The sequence below is a fragment of the Cygnus olor genome, chromosome 1 (assembly GCF_009769625.2).
Source record: "Cygnus olor isolate bCygOlo1 chromosome 1, bCygOlo1.pri.v2, whole genome shotgun sequence".
Taxonomy (NCBI): Eukaryota; Metazoa; Chordata; class Aves; order Anseriformes; family Anatidae; genus Cygnus; species Cygnus olor.
Window position 1 is genome coordinate 15,260,683 of NC_049169.1, and position 20,732 is coordinate 15,281,414.

The 20,732-nt window shown below is 37.0% G+C and overlaps 1 protein-coding gene across 1 annotated transcript in view; it reads right to left on the reverse strand.

Moving 5' to 3' along the window:
* The window catches only part of COG5 (component of oligomeric golgi complex 5), a 185,740-nt gene that overhangs the window by 99,545 nt on the left and 65,463 nt on the right, over positions 1–20,732 (reverse strand). Inside the window, exon 7 of the mRNA XM_040544709.1 lies at positions 7,090–7,220. Within this exon, the coding sequence (XP_040400643.1) occupies positions 7,090–7,220 (131 nt within the window). The remainder of the gene's footprint in view (positions 1–7,089; positions 7,221–20,732) is intronic.

The window sequence follows — 20,732 nt, forward strand, 5'->3', positions numbered from 1 at the left end:
AATATTCAGAAAGAAATATGTGACACAGTGTCCTTTGCACATTTGCAACAGTAAATTATATTCCAATATCCAAATAACACTCTTATGTGAAAATCCTTGTATTTTCAAAATATTGTTATTAAACTTGCCCATATGTTCAGATAACTACAGCCCATGTGAGTCTTCTATTTAATGATAGCTAAAAATAATCTTGTAATATGGATATTAAAGTTATTATTTGAACATTAGCACAATGTAGCCCCATTCACAGACCAAAAAACTGTTGTACTGAAAAGAACTTATCCTGAGTTAACATGCTACTTACTTGTTTGTACTTATTTAACTTACTTGCACTTGCTTGTTTCCTTGTTTCTTTTTTTTTGCCTTCCAGTACCACACTAATTCGTGAGTACAGAATGTTTTAAAGATCAAGAACCTGAAATGTTATAACAAATGAAAATAGCTCAAGTACTGAGCAGTCCTACGTTATCGACATTCCTGAGGCCTCTGGTTTCAGGCACTTAGAATCCCAGTCGTTTGTTAACAAGGCCTCCATATTTTCCCTCTACATAAATGTTGGAGTCACTTATCTATTTGTCCCAAACGAAGAGGTATCTTTTAAATCTTCTTAATGTTCTTACACTCAAAGCACCACTTCTCTGATTTAGCTACATGACCTGTTAGGAAAGAAATGTCGAGCATCTAATAAAACAAGTACTACTACAGCTAGCATGTTTCCTTGTCTTTCTTGGATTATCACCTTTAGTCATATTCACCTATACAACATGGTATGCATTTTGCCAAGGTCTTGCTGATCTTTTTGTTCTGGCTACAGGAAGTTCTTGCTTGTGTAGTACAAATTGTTCCAATGAGAAAACATACCTCTACAGGGAAACACGGTGAGATGAAGCAACGGCTGAAGATTAAATTAGAGATGACCTACTAGGAACATTTTTTTTTTTGTTGGGAAACATTTGAATAGGTATTAACAAACAAGAATAATATGCAGTTTCTATTTTCCTGTGGATTTTGAAATACCTTTTCTACCTGTATAGTAAAACAACACCTGAGTAATTATACACAGAAATGACTTAAAGTAATATTTTTATTATTATTATTGCTACTACTACTAAAACACATTTTAATATGAGTTTTGGGAATATTCCACTTTTCTTTTTTATGCACATTTTTAGCCCTCACATGCAGAGGTTGCAAGCCGCAAAATAAAAGTGAACTATATTGAAGCCAGACATTCATTTTAGCTATTCCAAAATTCAAAACATTCTATCATCTGTTCCTATGGAAACTGAAAAGATATTCTAGGTTATATCAGTATCAGCCGATTATGTTGCAGAGAAATCTGTGGTTTATTTTAATCCATAGTTCAGAAACATAAATTCATACTTAGTGTTTAGCTTGGTGATTTTGACTTACTGAAACACGGTTAACACTTCAGTTCCATTAGATTATACTTTAAGATAAAATGAACTCTTTTTAGTCCAAAATAGTAAATGGAAAATTTTCATAAGGTTTGGTTAATCCCCATGAAGTCTACCATTTGGAAGTAGTATATAACTAATATACACTTAGAAGATATTTTTTGGTTGTTAGATGAGCCATACATTGCTATATCACATTTTAACAGAATAGTTTAAGGAAGAACTAATTTAGATTTATTGAAAACTCCTTCAGTAGTACCATGCACCAGATGGCCAGATGAAGGAATTTGATTTAGCAAGTTAACAAGATCATGAAAACCATAACCATAATATTGAAGACAAAAAATAAAATTGAATAATGCAACATGACTACTCTGTGACAAAGTAGCTTAAAGGTTAGAATAAAGTAAAGATACATAAAGTGAAAATCCCCTATATGCACACAGAACTACTGTAAAAGAAAAAACTATATGACATGTTGAAATAAGTCTTCTCTGTCTATATTAGAATTACATAAAGTAACTAAAATGGGTGGCTAACGTGAATTAAAAATAAAAAAAAAGCTGCAGATCTCATCCTCTGTCTTCACTAAGCACAACTTGATGATTTAAAGTTAACATTAAGTATAGCTACCACCCTCACCCTATGCCAAAAGTAGCACACAGGTCCAAAATTTCCTTTTTACAGATAATACTTAATCTTCTTACTCTAGATTCAAGTAATTGACTTCAAAATGAATAACCAGAAATGCCTTCCATTTCTATATCGTATTGTAGTCAATCACTTTATTATGGAAACTAGACTGAGACAGCTTTTTCATCAGGATCTCCTCCAGGGAACCAAGAGTGCGGAATAATAAGGAAGCATAACAGCTACTGCCTGAAGTGTACTATACTGGTTACATTTTTGACAGTGACAAGGTTAAATTCCAACTTCAAGATTTCAAAGTAGAAATAAATGTCAGAACAACAGCAACAAAAAAGCAATGACTGCTCTTCAACTTTAAAAAAATGCGTACTCTGTGTAGCATTTCAACTCCAGTTTTCCCAGACTTTTAATGAGGGTATCCTACAGAATATGGATACAAAGAAGACCAGTCGTGTGCCAAATTGGAGTTCTTTTCTCATATTTTTCTACTTTATTTACTATTATAATGATCATTTAGTACTTATCCATACAATTAAATGCAAATTTAATTTCCATTTGCCTTCTGAAGTATATGAGGACTTATATTTTTTAGAAGGTATGTCAAAATGTGGTAGCTTATACGAAAACCGCAGCAAAGGACAGGCCAAAACATCTGGAAGTCCAGCTTTTTCTTTCGACTAGCGCAGCACATCAGTGTGGGCAATACAATACATCCTAAGCTAAATGAACTGAAGCTAAAAACAAAGAAGCCCACTACACAACTGTGGGGCAGCCTAAGTGTCACTCTACTATGACATTACACTTCGTTTTATGGTTAAGCACTTCTCCACAGAGCTGACAACTATAGACAGCATATTCATACACTTGCACAGACCATTTCATTATACAACATTCAAATCTGAAGATGACACTTAAACTAGCAAAAATTAGCAAGCCTACTTACATCAAAGGAAAATGTTAAAATACAAGCTAATGAAGAAAGATGTTTCAATAAAACATGCAGTCTTATTAAAGTATGCAAGATTCATAATTAGAAATTCAAGATCACAGGACCTTACCCAGACAGTAGTGCTACAAAAGCCATGTTTTTGGCAGTAATAATTAGAAATAACTCAAGAATGCAACATTATCACCTTTTTGCAGGTTTCACCAAAAAACGTGAAAAACTGAATCCAATGTCAGCCATTCTTAATATCCCAACATCTTGAGCACCTCCAAGTGCATTTGTATGTCTGGAACATGCTGCCACAGGACGTGCCATGTATTGTTTAAGGTCCTTGACACCAGACTAAATGCTGGTCTATGAAGGATTTAAAACTAATTTCACCAATCTTACTGTAACATAGCAAGTTGTACAACATAAGCACTCAGCTCAGAGGACCCTGAAATGAAACAAATTGTGCAACTTCTTGATGATTACCTCCAGAAAAATGGTCAATTATGCACATACTTTTCCCTCCAATCCCTTGAGGATAATGAAGAACACCTATTGTTAGAGATCCTTGACATGAGATTAACTGCTGGTCCGCACAGGATATCAGATTAATGTCACCAATCTTGCTGTTACACTGCAAGATGTACTACAGAAGCACCTATCTTAGAGGACCCTGATCAGAGATAAATTGAGCAACTTCTTCTAGATCATCACCTCCAGAAAAATGGTTAATTATGCAGATACTTCATCCTCCAATGGCTTGTTCTCAGGCGTTGAATAGCATTAGTCAAGAACAGTTATAAATATGCATCTAATTAATAATTTTTTAATGTGGAAAAAAAAATGCTGTAGTTGTCCCAGAGACAATATATCTTGGAGGAGGGGCTTCTTTTATGAAAAAGAAGGCAAAACAAAACAAATCACAACCCAGTGAGTTACAATATGAAAATTCAAAATGCCCCCAAATACGCTCAGTGTGACAACATTTTAAAGATGAAAGTAATTGTGTCCAGATTGTATTGTTTACATGTTTATCGTGTGTATACAAATCCAGCATTTGAGTATCTTGCAGAAGTAAAGTTTGGGATTTTTTTGTTTGTTTGTTTTGTTTTCTTCCCTCTTCTCTATTCTGTGAGATTATAATTAATAAAGCTCTTCGTTTGGAAAAATTTTAAAAATAAATCTATGTATTAAAGAATATTGCAGACAATTTAACATTCATTTGGACAATGAACAGTTATTAAACTCTAACTTATTTTTTGCTTTCTCTAACATGATCAGGAAACTTTACTACAAGACCACCAGAAAATTTCATTATCAATGACTTTAACTCTCTCCAGATCCATGCTAGGTAGGAAAACAAATCTGCCCACACCTTAATGGGAACAGGTCGACAAACATCACATAATTTATCCAAAAGTTTCCTTATGAAAGTTAGTCAGTCATCCATTGATCAATCCAGGAAACAAAGAAGAAATTTTTTTAGTATCTGTGGCCAAAGATACAGAACCTGTCAGTACCACACAGAGGGACAAATTGTGTTTAAGGTGCATAATTAAGGAATTACAAGTTCTACTCTCATCTCCGTATTGTGTCTTGTTTGACCTAAACAGATATTTTATATTTTAATCAACCTTCAGTGATACCGTAGTCCTCATCATCCATATCCTAACAAATTAACAAAGTTTATATTGGTAAAGTCAAAAGGACGAGCATAGTTTTCTAACCCATTTCACACATACCAGTACATACATGCAAAAATTCATCTTTCTTCCTCAGAGGAGACCCATGACTGTGGTTAAAGCAGTGAGCCTAGCTCAGAACTAGTGCTATATCTTCACTGGAGTACAAATGGTGGAGATAGAAATGTATGTCTCTTCTGCACACACACGACCAGGCTCCTAATGGCTCTAACACTATCATCACTTGATGGAACAATGTTTGGGCACCCCTGGCTGTAAGATGAAAAGTCTCACACTAAGTATGAAAATATAACAGAAAGGGTTTGAAGTGTGAGCTAACCAGCAAAGAAAACTTTCTTAGTAAGTATAGCAGCCACAAAACGTAGGGACTAATCCCAAGTATTATTTACACAGAAGATGAAAACACAAGTGAAAACTAAAACTGCAATCGCAGATGCATATATCAAATAACCGAAGAACCACCTGGACAAAACACAGATGCACTATTCTCAATTGTACAGACTTGGCTCTCACAACAGAAATTAGCAGGAAGGCTGCCTATCTAAGGAATTCTGTGCTGCAAAACACAGAAGAAAAGATGAAGATCCTAGGCCCTCTTATGGGAAATCTCAGGGCTTGGAAGGTATAAATGTAAATCACCTTGCCAATAAACACACAGCTACAATAATAAGAATCAAAGACAAATAATAAGAATCAAAGACACATTATCTGCTAGCCGTCTTTCAAATTCTAGGTTTATTGGGCAATGTCTGAATGCATACTTTATAAAGCACATTATTTTTGCAACCTTTGATCTGCTCATCATATCCAACAACAAATCTCTGAAGCATACCCCAACATCACTTCATGAAAATATCCACTCCTGATATGACTAAGCACTAATAATGTTCTTCCAAACAATCTTCCAAACAAACTTTCATGCTGGAAACAGGCCCCTGGCTAAAGCACAACAGGCATATACTTTAATAACCTCTTGATTACCTGGATACAGCCTGGAACACCTAATAAATCTGTCAATTTTTCAAGTGGAGTGGGATTGATTTCCCCAGGGTTTCTTTGTCAGTTCCGTTTTAGTATTTAATATGAAGAGAAAATTATCAGAGAAGGTCAAATCTGACATGAAAAACTAGAAGGTGTAGACACTGATGAAGACTTTTGCTACATCTAAAATAAATGTCTACTTGCTTCTTCTCAGGCCCTATCTTCATTCAGTCTTTATTTAACATAGCATATGCTTCATAGTTTGTAACATGCCCAATCACAGCTCAACAACATGCTCAAATAGCCAGGAGTTTCAGCTTTTCGATAGTAATTAAATAAAAAAGATTGTTTTTTTTCTTGTCATTTTGCTATCAAAATTAGTCAATGGTGTTTACCACAATCATGAATTCTTACCTCAGAAAATTACTTAAAATGAGAGGTCTAAATAGACATTTGAGACATACCAATCGTTTTAATCCTCAATTATCAAATGAAGCCAAATTAATTAAGAGATTTTCCATTCTGTTTATATTCCATTTTCATGTCACCCTTCAATGCTATAAACATATGCTATACTGTCTTACAATGAAGTTTAGCCGTCGGTTACAAACAGCATATAAATGTCTTGCTCTAATCCTCTTTGTTCTCTCATTAAAAAACAAATTTGATAGGAACTTGTGCTAGATTTCTCCTCTTACTGCAGAAATGGAGCTTTAAAGTATGCTTTTTTTACAGAATACTAATAAAAATATAGACAAAAGAACATAAATTTTAAAAAGGCAAGAGAACAGCACAAATGATACTACAAACAGTTAAATAATATACTTGGCCAGGTTATTAAAAATGTAGATAATTACATTTAGTATGGATGAAAGTAATTATGCATATTCATTTTGATATTCCCTATAGTGAATATCTACCTTGAAGTTTAGAATGTTCTTTAAAGTTTTAATGGTTAATTCTTTAAATCATTTTATTATATAACTGCACAGATAAAAAGTAGAAATCTTTTTACAGTTTAAAGAAACTACATTCTTCAGATTTATCTAGAAAGCTTGTCAATATTATCAATGTAGTATAGTGTGCTTAATGCAAAATCCTATCAATTACCAGGCTTTTATCACATTGTTTAGAATTAAACTCTTCACATCTGCACACACTTTCTCACAAATTTTCAGGGTCAGATCCTGCAAAATTTTTATTCTTGTAAATAAATGTATTGCGCAAAGCTATTTTTGTCAATTTCTTTGTATGTTGATAGATGTGTAAGACTTTCTCTTGCAAGTAAGGTGTTTTTTTTTCATGTTTAATCCCCATTAGACAATGATACACCAAAGGAAATCAGCCTCAGAGCACTTTCTAAAATTCACTTTTGAAAGGAAGTAAACAAGAACATGTATTTTACCTGAGTCTCCACACCTTGCTCAAGCAACCGTTTAGCCTGATTTTCCACCTCAAGCCGAGCTCTTCCAATAAAAAGCAGGTCATTTTCAATTACTTCTATTCCAGAGAGATCTATCCCTTGAGAAAGGTAATCTATAAAAGCAACAAAATATTGATAAGCATGACCTATGACAATGGAACATTTTAAACAAACATTTAGAAGTTATAGTTAGCTCCAAGGAACATTTTGACAACAGAGTATGCCAAAGCAATGAATTATTCAGAAAAACTGAAAACAAAAAGACTAACTAAAATCAAAAGACTAAAAGACTCCAGAAAACATGGATATTACATATATTAAATTTACCTCTCTAGACCTAGACACTTTGAAAGAGGTGTGAGTTCAAGGAATTCCAGAATCTCAGTGCATAAAGGGGTAAGAAGTCACAGCCTCGTCCCAGAGGATTAACTCTGTAAATGAACTTCTCTAACCAGGTGTTTGAATAAGCATAGTTTGCTCCTGAAATCCTCTATGTATTATAAGTTTATATATTTAAATTATGCTCCATGTATACAAATTACAATTACAAACATTAGGGATCAAATACAAAAAGAAAAATAGCAAGAGAAGAAAACATTTTCAATAGCAAAACCATATTTGTTTTCATAATAGAAACCACCCCACCATCAATATGACATCTACAGAGTAGTAGGCAGGACTGGTGACTGCAGCTAGAAAATCTATTCAAACCTGACTTCTGTCACTGGCTACGTAGATGTGGCCAATTCGCTTAATCTTTGATGAATAGTCCCATTGTAATTAGAGCACTCCAGCAAGTTGAAAACCCCACTCTTTGTCTGCCTTTATCTAAGAAGCTTTGAACCTGTGACAATCTTTCAGATGCATTTTCTTTTAAAGAGCATGACACTCTAATCTCTGCTCTTTGGACTATTTAGGCTTTTCACATGGGGAAATTTTAGAGATAAAACACAACCCAGGGAGTAAAAAACAACTTTTCACACTCCCTGAGACACCTGACCTCTATGCTAAGTAGTTCTCTGCTGCTGGCTCTCTGCCTGGTCTTGCACTCTTGACCTAACTAGTGACCATCACCGAAAGAAGGGCTGGAGGATGTCTCTTCCCAGACATCTTTGGCTTGTTTGTGGTGCTCTCGCGATGCAAGAACTGTATATTCAGTCTCCTTCAGGCTAATGAAGACCTACAGCTCAGACTGAGCTAGAACTCAGCTTCTTCTAATATTGTGCAATTACACCCATATCTATTGCACATTTTTGCAAATCAAACCAAATATGGCCACTGTGCTGAAATCCATGATCCTGGAATATGGAAAGTAAGACCTGTGAGCACCTACATCTTTAGGCTCCTCCAAGAACAGATCCACCTCTCCACTTAAATCTCTGAAATACAACATAAATTAGGTGGGAACTGGATGATTAGATTCATTAAATGGACATGCTAAACATCTCTGGGTCACTCAGAACAGATCCCCAGGGAACTGTAAAAGCCATCTAGAAGGGTCTTCAGTGTACCAAACGAACCTTCAAAGACAATGATGCTTTTCTTTTTCTTTTTTTTTTTAATCCTCCTAGATCTAAATCACTCCAATTCCCCATGTCAAGATTGCTTAGACCTTGACACTACTGCTTATCTGTAAGACAATGCAGAAATGCTCTCATTTACACTTTTATCAGCATTTTGCTCAATCAAACATGGGTTCCACTCCTTCTTTTGAAAGATTCAATAAAATTAATGAAATAATCATAGAATGGCTTAGGTTGGAAGGGACCTTGAAGATCATCTATTTCCAACCCCCTGCCATGGGCAGGGACACCTCCCACCAAACCAGGTTGCCCAAAGCCCCATCCAGCCTGGCCTTGAACACCTCCAGGGATGGGGCAGCCACAGCTTCTCTGGGCAGCCTGTGCCAGGGCCTCACCGCCCTCAGAGTAAAGAATTTCCTCCTAACATCTCGTCTAAATCTCCCCTCTTTTAGTTTAAAACCATTCTACCTTGTCCTGACATTATCTGCCTGAGCAAAAAGTAGCTCTCCATCTTTTTATAAGCCCGCCTTAGCTATTGAAAGGCTGCAACGAGGTCTGCCCAGAGCCTTCTCTTCTCCAGGCTGAACACCCCCAGCTCTCTCAGCCTTTCTTCACATGAGGGGTGCTCCTGCCCTTTGATCATCTTTGTGTCCTTCCTCTGGGCCTGCTATACTTCCTTCGTAAGACAATGTTGCACTATTTCCATTAATAACCAGCCCATTATGAATTCCTAATAAAGTTATCTTCCTTTAATGTCCTCCCAGTAAGTTTATTAAGGCACAGACTTAAATTCTTACTAAGCCAGCTGAACTTCTAAATCTTTGACAAATAACCTTTCACTTTAGTAGCCAGTTATTTTTGTTTATTCACAATGAACTCATCTAAGCATCAGATTAATTTTAGCAACCACATGTTCTGAACTGAACACAAAACTCCAAGCGAGTGACTTCACAGCTACGTAGAGAAGAAAATCTTTGTACCTGTGTTTGAAAAACTCTGCATAAGAAATTGAAATTAAAAAAAAATCCAGAAGTGCTGCATAAAGCTGAGTTAGGAATCAAGGAAATCAACTTGCTTACCAGTACAGCATGTTAAATAGGCTTTAGCCTACTAAGAATAGGCCTGCAAATGGTTTTGTCTGTATGCGTTTGTTTAAAAATTGATCAGAGAAGTCAAAGGACAGCTGAGCAGCAGGAAAGTACATTTCATGCTGCACAGGCTATTACTGAAGCCCTATACAAATGCATGTTTACAAAGCTGCTTTTGCTGGGGGCCATGGCAGTCCCTCATACCCAGACAGGAGTGACTTACCCAGCTGACAGCAACTTTTTGCTGTGACTAAGCTGCACGTATAAAGGTGCTCCTATTAAAACTAATACTAACCTCCCACTGCCTTCGATTACTAACTTCAGCCAACAAGTGACTTGAGCGTGAACACTAGTTTCCTGACCCCTTCCCTCAGCTGACACAGTAAAAAATAAAAATTAAAAATAAAAATTTTAAAAAAAGGTGCAAAGACTAAGGACTAAGTCTACTGCAATCATAAACCTTGAAGTAGTTTCTTGGCAACATGGCATAAAAAATATCTTCAAAGATTTACCTAGTCCACAAATAAAAAAAATTGCTGTGGAGTTCGCTTACGTGATAAAATCATATTCTACAACCCCAGGCTGTTAAAAAAAATAAAATTAAAACATGATTCCGATCTCCTAAATATCTGTGAAAAAGAAATAAAGAAGAGACTGTTTCTCCCTACCGTATTTTATCTCAAAACCTAAATTAGGCCATTTCAGGCGCTAAAAATCTAATCAGTGTGATGCTTCCATGGGAGGAACAGAGAGCCCATGCTGCTTTGGCTTCTCCAAATACTCCATCTGCGCCTCAGACTGGCAGCCACCTCCTGCTTATCTGCCAAAATCTGCAGCTTCGTTTCGGATTTCCTGCAATCCTAACAAAATGCCTTGGGACAATGTATTTCAGTAGGACTTCAAAACTGAGAGCCTTTCCGTGGGTTCAGCGGCTAGACAGCCTACCCTGGCTGCTGGGAGTTACCGTCCTAACCCGTGGGGAAGCCCTAGCAATCCTATTGTACCGCTTTCAAAAGAAAAGCAGCTTTCGTGAGGACAGTAAGTCTACAGTAAAAACATCTGCAAATGCTTTCCTGCCATTCCTATATAATAGCAGAAGCTTCGCCACCAGCAGGACACGCACCTTTGGATACTTTTTATTGTCTAAGCAGACAGCATAATATCATAAATATCTTTGCTCCTGCATTGCCACCAGTGAAGCTGCCACTGCTGACCGTGCAGGTGAAGTGCGGCAGAGGCAGCTGACACCAGCACGGCCAGATTGTAGCCAGGCCCTTGGTACATTTAGGATACGGTTTATCTGAAATATTGCACAGGAACCTGCACATTCCAAAGTGTTAATAGTAGTTAATAAAGAAAACACGTCACATGTACTACAACAAAGATACTAGCGGTTGTTAATGCAGGGACTAGCGAAGGCAGAATTTTGCTCCAGGCATTTGTGCAGTACCATCATCCTGCTCCTTGCTGTGCAGAGTCAGCCAGTAACTACACAGTCCGACTAACTATACAGTCACGACCAAAGAAGTATGGGTGAAGTGGGCTGTAAGGTACTTGTGTCTACTTACAGAGAATGAAGCAGCTGCAAAGGCTCATCTTCCAGGTATTGCAGGCTCTGCAGACCAGGGCCCATGTTAAAACTTGCCAGCTTTCCTTTATGAAATTGAACTAATCAATCACTCTTACCTTGGTTCTCCATCACTCCAATAGGGACAGCAGGATTTCCACACTCCTGCCTTTCACCCTAAAGCTCCCGAGTAAAGCTAATCCTACATTAACCATTACAGATTTATTGAGTACAGTATTTATAACTAAATAAGGGAACACTCGTGCTTAAAATGAATCAGGACCTAAATATATTGTCAGACCACAACCAAGGCTGGATGCCATGCACTGCCCTCACACCAGCACGAACTGCAGCACGCTGCACCAGTCACTTCTAAGCCACGGAGCACAGGAGGAAATCAGAGGAGGGAGCTACAGTGCTGTAGCCATTCCTCCACCTCCCACCCCTCTGCTAACTCTAGCTCTTTATAGACGTGCACAAAAACAAAGGCAAATCCTTAACTCTCCCATAGGGTGCTGGTAGTGCTTCCATTCTGACCATCACACCTTATTAAGCTTGGAAAGCACAGCTGGAAATGACTTTTTACAGACTTAAAATACAGACTGCCTGCTGAATCCTCTTCTTGAACAAAAGTATTATATGTCAAAGCAAAATACACTGAGCTCTAGGAATAAGCGACATTTATAATCTACCTCAGCCTGAGAAAGGGTTAGAATTTTATACTTAAAGAAGAAAAGACTTTTGTCATTATGCTTCCAAATTTTCTCCATTTACTAAATCAGAACAGTTTTTCTCATCTACTGGCTTAGATGTTGCTTAAAGTTGTGGTTTTTAAACCACCATTTCCCAGATAGTTATGTAAGAGGAGTTCAACAGACAAAGATAAATCTGATATGCGCAGTACTTGAGGTAGAAAAAAAAGACTGAGCAAAGCAGCTAGTTTTTCTTAATCTGACTCAACAACTTAGAAACTTTCTACAAGACAACTTCCTTTTTTTGACCTCACTATTCAAATGTTTGAAAAACAGGATAATTATGAAGCTAGCATCACTATGAGCTCCGCAGAAAGTGCATCATGCTCTCTATTTAAACCGAGCTGATTTTGAGCTTTTCCTGGAAATTAGAGAATCAACACTAAGTCTACCGAAGACAATCAGGTGCACTAACAAAAGGAAACTAGGACAGCCAGCAATAAACCACTGTGATTAAACCACGTCACTCTAGAGGCTATGTGAGCCAAAAGAGAAAGCCTTCCGTGCCTTGAGAAATGGTGTCAGTGACGCTAATAACAAAGAGCAAAGTTATAGCAAACTTCTAGAAGCAAATTAGGAGAGCTGAAGTGGTTCCCTAGGAGCAAACACCAGCAACCCACCCGATGCACAAGTAGCAAGAATCCAGTGACCAATTAAGAGGGTTTTTTTCATGGGACATGGGGAGTAATTAAAGGAAATTAGGGCATTCCTGAAATTCTCAGTGATTTCTGTTTGCCTGTTTGAGGAACTTCGGGGGATTGTTTCTTTTTGTTCTACTTTGCTTCTTCAGACCTAGCTGCAGAAAATGTTGGTGACATCTGTACCCTAAGGCTGTTCTTTTTCCATAATGAAGAAAAATCATGATTTTAGAAGAGACTACTGATTTAAAATCCAAAAAGTCAACAGGTCCAAATGATCCCCAAATGTTATGCTGAGATTTAAGTATGCGCAAGTTGAGAGGCTACCAAAACATGATTTATTAAAAAATACTGCAGAAGACTGCTGCAGGGCAAACATTGCACCTATGCTGAAAATTTCTCAAGAGAGAACATAAAGATCAAAACAAATTGGCTGAAATTGTCCCTTACAAATCACATACTAGAAACAAAGAATGTCAAGATGCGGTACAACTGCAATATCAGTATTACCTTAAGCTGATCTAAGTGTAGGCTGCCCTGACATGAATGCTCTCACATTTCCACCTCCATGCCCCTCACTTGCTCTCCTGCCCTTTCCTTCCACCCCAGCCTGCAAGTTTTAGCATTCATGGGAGTTCTTCCCACTGAGTTTTCATCCAAAGGCACTCTCTCTCATCTGATGCATGACGCAGGCATTCAAAAACTATTGCTGGCATATGGGAGAGGGTAGGAACCCATAGGCGGGCTACAATCCTTGGTGGAAGCTCAGATGTAAACTGGTAGAAGATGTTTATGAAGCTGAATCTAAATCACTATCTGCAGTATTTATTTCCATTACACAGAATTAGGAGGGAATGGACAGATACTGTAAAAAGCACATAAAATCCTTTCTACAAGGGAGAAGTGTTCAGTAATGACCAACAATTTCATTTTTGAAGGGAGTTATTAAGCACTCAGCCTTTGGTCCTACAGCAGTGCCTAGCTACTAGCACAGAACAAACAAAATGAGTAGATCGATTTGTTAGAACTGCTGATGACCAATTTGAATTTTTTTTTCATCTGCTTCTAACATACCTCGAAGTAATTTACTAATTCAAATGGGCCACAAATCTAATCCATGGTCCTCACAGAAATCTTAGTTACAGCACTAGTCCCTGAAAAGGAAGGATGACATCCTGTTTGCCTCAGTTGTATCTGAACCCACAACCCGGGAAGCTGCTGGGCCTGAATAGGTTCATTTCTTAGTTTTCAACAATGCAGGTAATATAAAACTAAAAATAGTCCTACAACCAAGCCTGATACCTCGGCAGAAACCCAAGGCTCACCCTTTGGTGAAGGTGACCTGACATTTTGTATTCCGTCTTTATTCTCTAAGTAGAATAGGTGAATAAAGTAACATTAAAAACAACATAAACTAACATGAAGAACAACAGTCTGCTCCCTGAAGGCACTTAAATTTTCCATGCCACTGATACATAGAGCAGGTGGGGAATGGCAAGAGAAGGCGCATTTGTAGGTCTTCAGATATGGAAACTGGTGCCTCAGAGAAGAACCTCCTCCATGATCTGTTTTATTCATTTTATTCTCCACATAGGCTGGAGCGGTTGCCCCACACCCTGCACCAGGCTCCTAAGCACTTGCTGAAGCAAAGCTAATATTAAGCCTTTAAATCAAGTGAAAAGAATTCCACTACGGTTACTATGAAATAATATCTCACAGCCATTTTACATAGCGCAAGCTCTTCAGAAAAATGTTTAGTCTTACAAAACCGCATAAATCATGGTGCTCTGTGAAGTGTTCAAGACAACAATGTCAGTGTTCTATACCGTGCCATAAAAATACAGCATGTATTTTAGATATATTGTATGAACTGATTAAATGATTAATTTTGAACCTTAAAAGATTAATTTTGAAAGTTTTATGGAGAAACTATGAATTCATTACTGGAGAGGAAGAAAATTTTATTTTACAACAGTGCCAGTTACTCAAACAGTTCCTACTATCTTTCCTTCCTTTTCCTACAGGACAATATTCCTGCAAACGTCTCCTTTCCTCAGTGAAACAATGAAGAATAAAATATCTGTCACTAAAATGCCATTAAGTTCCTATGAAAACTGATCTTTATTTAACCAATTTTTACCATCTTAAAAATTAACTACTTGTATGCATAATACATAAGGTTTAGCATTTCAGCTGTTTGAGCAACATCAAGGGAGGCAAAACTGCCCTGCTGGAGCCAGAAACTAAAGCGAGCTAGTGGCACTGAATTTCTGTTTGCTTTCCCAGACAGCATGTTAACACCCTCATGCTAAGTCCAGAAAAGGAAATAAAATATTAGACAACCACATATAGTTTCTCATAGGTGTCCCTAGGGAAAGGAGACATGAAAAGTAAAACCAGAGCAGATCTACTCCTCAGTTCTTCTTATCAAGCACATGCCAGGAATATTTGAGCTTTAAAGAAATCAGGTCACTGGTACCAAACCCAAACCGGTGAAAGTGAATGATTCAAAGAGAGCAAAACATGAACCACTCATTTAAACACAGGCAATCTACCCTGTACTGTAAAAAAAGGATGTAATCTATATTGTGTTGTTCTACCTGACTAAAGCTTCATTTCAGAAGAAAATTTGGAGTTCAACACTCTAAAACTAGTGATCACCTAAATATGAAAGAATTTAACTTCCTCTAGCATGTTAAAACAAACTGAAAATTTTCAGGTGTGCAGGAGGCTGGAGGAAGAAGAAATCGGTTGTCATCCTGCAGTTGGGTTTCTGTTTCCTCAAAATGATTGTTACTGATTTTGAAAGAATGCGCTTTCTGTCAAAACATTTAGTAGTGCTTCAATTATCACCTATGACCAGTTCTACCTACAGAGGAAATCTGCTTTTTCTCTCCAGCCTGCATGCATAGAACTTGAGAAACACAGCCAAACTTGATAACAGGACTGGAGGAGTAGTGAGGAAGCCTGACTATCCATTTTTAACATTATATTAAAGCTGCATTTAAATTGTCTTGATGGAAGAGTTAATTCCTACTCTCTGGGCTGGAAATCAGACGTCAGGCAAGATCTGGAATTGATGGAAATGAGTTTGATATCTATTTTTATCATCATCACTGACTTAACAATGAGCACCATATTTTGGAGACATCCCTGTGAAAATGCCATGATTCAGAAAATAGCTTAACACACCAAGACAAACATTACTTAGGTCTAATCACAAGTTATACTGCGCTACTCCCACATCCACTTAGGCCTAAAGCGAGATTTCTTGAACTCCTTTAAGGTTCCCCCAGCACTAGATCCTCCCCCTTTTTTCCCCCGTGCTGGATTCTGAATGACAACCTTACTGAACCTCTGCTTTCTTCTATTTTGCCCAATTCCTTCTCCTCAAATGCCCAGGCTCAAAGTGGGGTGGGCAGTGATTCACATCCAGCTGGTGGCTGGTCAGCACTGGTGCTGATACCCTTTAATATCATCGTTAATAACCTGGGTGATGGGACAAAATTAACCTGCAGTAAGTTAAATCGGAGTGAGTCCAACACGGAACCACCAAGACAGCCAGGGAGTTGAAGCACGTGAGTGTGAGGACAGGCGGAGAGAACTGTTTTTTAACCTAGGGAAGAGATCATTAAGAAGAAGAGATCATTAAGACGAGATGTAACTGCTGTCTTTTTCTGCCTAGCAGGTGTTGGGGAGAAGGCAGAGGTAGACCTCTCTCAGAGGTGTACGCAGACAGGTCAAGAGGCAAGACACAAGCTACAACAAAGGAAATTCTAATATTTGGGGAGAACCCCGTATTTGTGCTGCTGTACACCTTACCCATGGAGGACATTAGCCTGCAGGGATGTTTGCAACTTACATTTTAATGAAACAACTGAGCATTAATATTGTTAAGGTAATCTCGAACTCCGAAAATCACCCAGAGCTTCTTAAGCCTTTCCTCAAAAGAAGCTGACTTGAGAAACTTCAAGAGCTCCCCAAACATTTTTACCAGCTAAAACTTCATTCTTCTAAATTCTCTGTGATAAAGTACTCCCAAAGACCTCCTGTGCCACTCATCCTCAGCATTTAGATGAAACGTTTTGGGTGGAGCTCTACCTGAGCTATGGCCTAGAAATCAGAAAACATTCAAAAGAAAATTTCTTACACCACTACCTATGTAGTGCATCACCTCTACAACAGCACTCACAACGTGAAGCAGAAGTTATAATCATAAAAACAAGTACAATATATATATTATTTAAAAAGTCCACGTTTTATTCTGATAATTAAGAGGTTGTTCTTCATTAAAAATAAACAGAGAGGAAAACAATTCTCTATCATAAATTCACTGAAGTTTAATTTAGCCACTGCACTGCCATTCAGATGTACATGGACTTTCAAAATCAAATTTATTGTGGCAACAAGCAATAATACCTCTACAAGTCAATACTCCTCTTGGGCTTTTTTTGGAGCTAAGCAAAAAATAAAGCATGTTGCCAGTAAAAATCGAGTTGTCCTATTTCTGCTTTGAACAGACTTCATACCATCGCAGATGCAAAGCAATGTGTACAGCATACGTGAAAAACAAAGAGAAAGGGGGACGGATAGGTCTAATGCAGAACAGGAGAGGTATGAATCACAAATTGGGGATTACTGAAGAAATGAACTTACGGGTTGAAAGAGATGAGACTGACAGCACGCTCAAAAATAAGATACAGAAAAAATGTTGGAATGTGAGCTGTGAAAGGACAGAAATACAAATCAGTTCATACAATCTTATTAATTAGTAAGAGTCATTTAGTGCCCTGTTTTCCTTTCCACCTTGAATGTTTCCCCCCAGCTCCCATCTAAACCAGTAGCTTTGCACTGCTTGCTCATTACTAATGCCAACAGCATTTCTGCTCTAATTTCAGGAGAGCATCCAAAACTGGAAAACAAAGGGGTGAAGAATGCTTTTTAAAATAAATTTTGAGCAGACGGCCATCAGGATCTTTACTGTCAGAGAAGTATTTCTTAAAATCCCAACAGCTGTACAATAAGCAGTCTTCCCTGAAATGGAGCATCACATCAGTACATAAAATGAAAGAGAATGAAAAGAAATGTATTCTCATATCTGCAAGAGATAATTGCATTGAAAATATATTGCAACTGCATCATATACCCATGTAAAGGAATTATGCCCTTCTAACTGTATTGCTGGAGTGGCTGAGGAAAATCTTTCCAGAACAGAGATAAGGGCTCATCTAAATGAAGGTATATGACTTCGACTCTCTCTTATTTACCTAAGTTAGCATCATAAATAAAGCCATGAAAGCAAGCAAAATAGTGATGGGTGGTAGGATGTAAAAGATAATAAAAATTTACATGTGGACATGAAAATACCAGTATTTTTGGCAGCTTTTAAATATTAAATATTATTACTTTTATCATTCAATAGGCAAGTAGAATTTTTTCAGTGCTCAGCTTTATGTAAAAGTACAATGATTCGGTTTCCGTCAGTACTGCACCACGTTGTATGAGATACATACACTGATAAAAGAAAATGAAGGAAAATCACGTGTTCCAAAAATCTTAGTGAACAATAACCTTCAAACATCCCACCGGTCGCTGAGACAGCAAAGATGGTTAACTCTTCACTGAATCAATGCCCTCAAAGGAGGGCAGAAGAGATTTTTGTTCATTTTTGAGTTTTAATCTGTAATATTAATAATTAAGGCCCTAATTCTTGAATACATTTTTATCTGGATAAAGGTATGCACTTTAACAGTTACAGACTTCAAGTATACAAGTCTACAATTACCTTACAGAGTTAGTCATTTCTAGCTGCACTTCATTTTTTTCATTTCAATGAGTTATATCCTGTTTTTTATTATTATTTTTATCATTATTTTTATATAACAGCATGCATCCAAAAATGTCAGTTTGTACATGAGAGAATACAGATCATTTCTAACACATACTTGTAGATGCCAGGAGATACTTTAAGATCAATAGTGCTACAGTCCTGTAAAATCAAATTAAACCAAAATCATGCTATTATCTTGGCCCCTGAATAATGTAAGAGGCAATACTTTCTTTTTTACTTACATATATATTTTTAGCTGTAAATACTTTGTTCATATTCTTCAGTCTTTGTGGGTCTCTCCTGCCTCTTTTCAACACCCACCATTTACCCCTTTCATACTTACACCTTCAGGAAAACATTTCTGCAAAAGCAGAACTGCATTTTCTTTAGGATCAGCTGTTAATTCCCTCGGTACTTAAAAATATATACAATTTTTATCTTTAATAAATGCATATTTAATTCCTCCTTCCACCTCTCCCTTGGCATACCATCAATAACTTCCTGCAATTAGCTGCAGATTTGCTTGATTTTATCATCTTTAGAGTCAACTGATGTTACATATGCTATAAATCACACAGGTTTTATGTACTTCAGATACTCTGTGGGAGAACAAAGTGAACCTTGCGTTATCCAGAGTGCTTCTGTAGACATCCTGAATATAACTGCAAAGTTTTAAAACACCATACAATATCTTATCTCCTACAGTAAAGCTTTATTAAAATTTAGAGATGAGCCTATGGCAGAAATCAACTCAGTCAGCCAGAATTCCCACCAGTTCTTCTAGCGGCAATAAAACTTAGCAGCAGTACTAAAAAGAGGTGCAAGAAAGAACAATGTTTGAAAGCCAAACTCAACATAACAGCATTTAGGTTCCAAATATTTGTATTTGAAGTTAGCCTCTACAGGTGCCTGTCTTTTGATGTTCCAATAGAAATATAAAGCATTTAACCATGATACAAAGACTCACAGCAGTTATCTTCCACAATGCTTTAACACCTTCTATCTTGTACAAATCAGATAGTGAAATTGAAAAATAGAAAATTTAAAGCTTTAATCCTTTCCTTTCCTAGCCCCACTCCCCATTTGTTATAGTTTGCTAAAACAGCTACGAAGTTACAAAGGGTAAAATACAGCTCTCACCCCTACTGTTTAATATATTACTTAGCTGCATCTGCAGTGACAACAGAATGCAAAGAAGCTGGAGGAAATGTCATGTACCTCCCAGTCCACCCCATGCAAACTGCTCTCTCATGTTCATCATTCCCCCCAAACCTGCCAGATTATTCATGTATGAACACAGGTGAAAGGGGATTTGAACAACGTACCTGCACAGCTGCTCTTCAAAGATGAGGCAAAAAGAAACAAGCCTTTAATACCCTCTCTGTGACTGCCCTTAGACAGCTGTGGCACTATACCTTTATGCTACCTGTAAAAGTTCTTCACATACCTAAAAGTATAATATGATTTATCACTAGGTTTGGGTTCTTACACGCATACTGATGTCCTTTTTTTTTTTTCTTCAAGAAAAACACAGATATTAATAAAATTAGGAATCGCATAATAGATGAAGGTTGAGAATCACCGGAGATTAAGATTTCATTAAAATGTACTTGTCTTTTTCTTTCATAATTTTAAAGCAGTTAAAAATCAAAAGCTAAGTCTTCTCAAATATGGTACTGATGACACATTTGAGTTCTATTATCACTAATGCCACACAGACTCAAAATTAAAAATTTATATCTTAGGTAGCAGGGTTCAAAATAATGAGTTAAATGATAAAAATACCAAGAATTAAAAAAAAAAAAAAGCATATCCACGAAAGCAAGCAGTAAGCTCAAGCATGTCTTTTGGTTCTTAAAGGCACAAACTGTTAACAGATAACATTTCATTTAATTAATAATTGTTATTAAATAAATGCATACATTTTCTTTGTGGAATTACATAATTATCTACCAGCCAATTATATCTAGTAATTGACACCAGAAGAATTGCATGAACCAAAAAAATGTGCTGCTTCAAGGACAGAAGATGGTTAGCAATTTAATACTTTAAAACAAAACTGACAAAACACATAGACTCATTGTGTACTCATATGATTCCATAATAATTTTTATTACAGTTCCTCTCATTCTAAACAATATTTAGTCTGGCAACAGATTTTTCTCAGGCCTCAGAAAGCCTAATTTGTGGAATTCACTGCTAACAGTTATGAATCATTTCAAGATCA